The sequence below is a fragment of the Atta colombica genome, unplaced genomic scaffold (assembly GCF_001594045.1).
Source record: "Atta colombica isolate Treedump-2 unplaced genomic scaffold, Acol1.0 scaffold45, whole genome shotgun sequence".
Taxonomy (NCBI): Eukaryota; Metazoa; Arthropoda; class Insecta; order Hymenoptera; family Formicidae; genus Atta; species Atta colombica.
In genome coordinates this window covers 1,041,519-1,044,560 of record NW_017259534.1, presented here as the reverse complement: position 1 = coordinate 1,044,560, position 3,042 = coordinate 1,041,519, and the positions used below count along the sequence as shown (strand labels likewise).

The 3,042-nt window shown below is 30.7% G+C and overlaps 1 protein-coding gene across 1 annotated transcript in view; it reads left to right on the top strand.

The window, feature by feature from the left end:
• The first annotated feature begins 523 nt into the window (after nt 1–523).
• Nucleotides 524–3,042, top strand: part of LOC108691297 (protein SERAC1) — a 4,595-nt gene continuing 2,076 nt past the window's right edge. Inside the window, exons 1-8 of the mRNA XM_018198969.1 lie at nt 524–676; nt 768–895; nt 1,071–1,271; nt 1,552–1,679; nt 1,828–1,938; nt 2,216–2,354; nt 2,434–2,577; nt 2,645–2,902. Coding sequence (XP_018054458.1) covers nt 606–676; nt 768–895; nt 1,071–1,271; nt 1,552–1,679; nt 1,828–1,938; nt 2,216–2,354; nt 2,434–2,577; nt 2,645–2,902 — 1,180 coding nt within the window. The 5' untranslated portion in view covers nt 524–605. The remainder of the gene's footprint in view (nt 677–767; nt 896–1,070; nt 1,272–1,551; nt 1,680–1,827; nt 1,939–2,215; nt 2,355–2,433; nt 2,578–2,644; nt 2,903–3,042) is intronic.

The window sequence follows — 3,042 nt, the reverse complement described above, 5'->3', positions numbered from 1 at the left end:
CTTTTTTGTAAATTTTATCATTCGATAATTCATCGTACGTATATGTTTCCAAAATGAAATGTATATAAATGTATATAATTAAATTTTATAATTATTTAATTAAATTATATAATTAATGATAAAATATATAATTAAAAATTAGAAAAAATAGTGAAAACAAAAAAATGTAGCTGCAAAAATCTTTGAGAATAAAAATTTCTTGTAATTACTTATACTTTCTCGCATTTTCTACATGAAGAAAGAATTGCATGACAAAATATCAATTGAAACGAAGAGAGAGTACTTACCAGTATAAATGATCCCTAAACGTGCTCCCTTATTTATTTTGAAAATGTCGAACCGAAAGACGTCATTCGCATTCGGAAAATACGAAATCGCCTAATTGGTGAACATTTCCAGACCAATCATTTCAGTTTTCTCGAAGGCTTGACGATGTATATTTTCTGAACGCTGTTGAGTTTCAATCGCGTTTTTCGCGCGTGTGAATAGTTCAATACATCTTTCAAAGTTCGAAATTGTTTGAAATGTGACGTCCATTGCAACGGAATTTGATTCCGTTTTGTTGATGATCGTGTCGAGAATCTTCTCCGTAGCCTGTGAACGCGATGCGAGCACAAGTGACGAGAAACTACGTGTATTATCTGAAGACTAGTGGCATTTGCGTCGTGGTGCTCGGGTGAGTCATTCCAAGATAACTTTCTGCCAGGTGACTCGAAATCAAAGTTACATCAAATGTCACCTTTATATTGAAATTATATCCTGTTTAGAGGATGCTGGTTTCTGTATCAACTGCGACAGGTATCGCAGATTATTCGGTCGGCTATCAACACAAGTATTCTAAATTTAGAGCAAACCCGAGCACAGTACATCTACATTGATGATCCTCGATTTAAAGGTAATCATCCACTTTCAACAGCAGTATATAATTGTTGTATTCTGATATATATTGCCAATACTAGAAATCTACAGTTTACATTACATGTACTATATATTTTTAGTACTAGTATTATATATTGGAACATAGCCTATATATACATTTTTATGTATAAACATTGATCCTCTGGTTTCAGATATTTTCATGTTTAGGAAGGATGAGGATTTACATGGACCTACATCAGAGAAGCCAACAAGTCTCAGTGATGCTCTGGCGAAATGGTGGAAGATGAAAAATCATAAGATTGCATATAAATTATTGTATATGGCTCAACATGGGAACAAAAATGAACGATATAAAGCTGTGACTACACTTGGTTCTCTGTCACATTTAAAAGGTAATAACTATGTTTTTATCCGAGTATCACTCAGATATCATTTTATCTTTGTTGTTAAAATAATATCTTTGGTAGAATTCTAAATCTGTGTCTAAGGTCAAAATCAGACTAAACATTGAAGATTGAGATTGAAGATTGAAATTGAAAATTGAAATTTAACCAATAAGGACAAGAAAATGTTAGTTCCTATTGTTTAGATTGATCAAATTTCAGTCTTTCAATTTTCAATGTGTATTCTTGAGTCCAGCCTTTAGAATGTTTCTCTAAATAAATCTTTCAGATTGGCAGTATCGTCATTTGGCACAGATGATGGATGCTAAAACAGCAGTAGCTCTCGCAAGAATGCCTAATGTTAACTTATTGTTCTTTTTGCAACCACCATATTATCATGTGCAGTACAATTTAGATGTATGTAGTTTTATTTTAAATTTAACTTCCAATTATTTTAAGCTTAACTTTCTAAAAGTATTTTAACTTTCTAAAAGGATAAAATATATATATAGTATTTGCCAATATTTTTCATTGTTGTAAAAATGCATTCAATATTTTTTTACAGGAAGTATTAGAAAAGGTACATTCGCTGTTGTTAAATTTGAATGCTTTATGTGACAACACACATCTCTGCCTCACACAATTTCTCAGTAAAATGTTTAAAGACTCGCATCGAGTAAGTATTTGAATATGCATGAAAAAAATATTAAAATGAAAAATGTTAATATATAATTATTTAAATTATTATCTTTGATGTTAAAAAATTGAAATATCTATTAATTATTATTCTGAAATTATAATTTGTTATAAATGTATTGCAATATAATGACATGCAACAAATAATTTTAGACATAATTTAGTTTATAGATATTTCAATTTTTTTTAATATTACAATATTGTAATTGTAACTTAATAGCATTCATGCTGTAATCATCTATTCAATTGATGTATAGTATCTTGTAGAATGGTTTGACCATGATTTGACAAGTGTGGGTCTCTCTGTGGAAACGACAACAGTTCGGGATGATGAATTACTTAAAAGTTGCATTCGTGCAATCTGTCATCATTCCTCTGTGGAACAATATAGCAAACGTAAGTTATGAAAATGTTTTTGTATAATTCTACATATTGATATACACTATTTATCTTTTGCTTAATTTTTGGATTTTAGATTTGATTAAAGCTGGAGCTTTGCCAATATTGACAGCGATACAAAAAATTTGCAATGATGACATAGAAATATGTATATTACTCGCAAGGATATTATCCAACATATCTCTTCATTCCGAATATTTAGAAACTATCTATGAGTCCGGTAAGATAGACTTGATCTTTCTGTAATGTATTATTGCATTGCTGATAACATAACTGTTTCGATAAAGGATGGATAGGCATATTGTCACATTGGTCCCACAGCGATGACATTCGTCTATCAGCACAGGCGATCAGTGCATTGGTGAATCTAGATACAAATGAAAACGAGAAAGTGAATTATCCGCAGAGCGTCTATCTTCTCCATCCTCTACACAGAATTCACGCAGCAACAAAAATGGACGTTATATTTCTGCACGGATTGTTAGGTGGAGTTTTTGTTACTTGGAGACAACGTGACATTGATACCTCTGCACTTGGAGTTGTGGGTTTGTTATTATTTATATACAACTATAATTTTTCGAATTTTATTCTTTCGTTATTTCTATTGTACTCCTAAAGATTACATAAGAATAAGAATAAAAAATTAAAAGATAAAGTATGCACGGTAATCGAATGCTATATTATA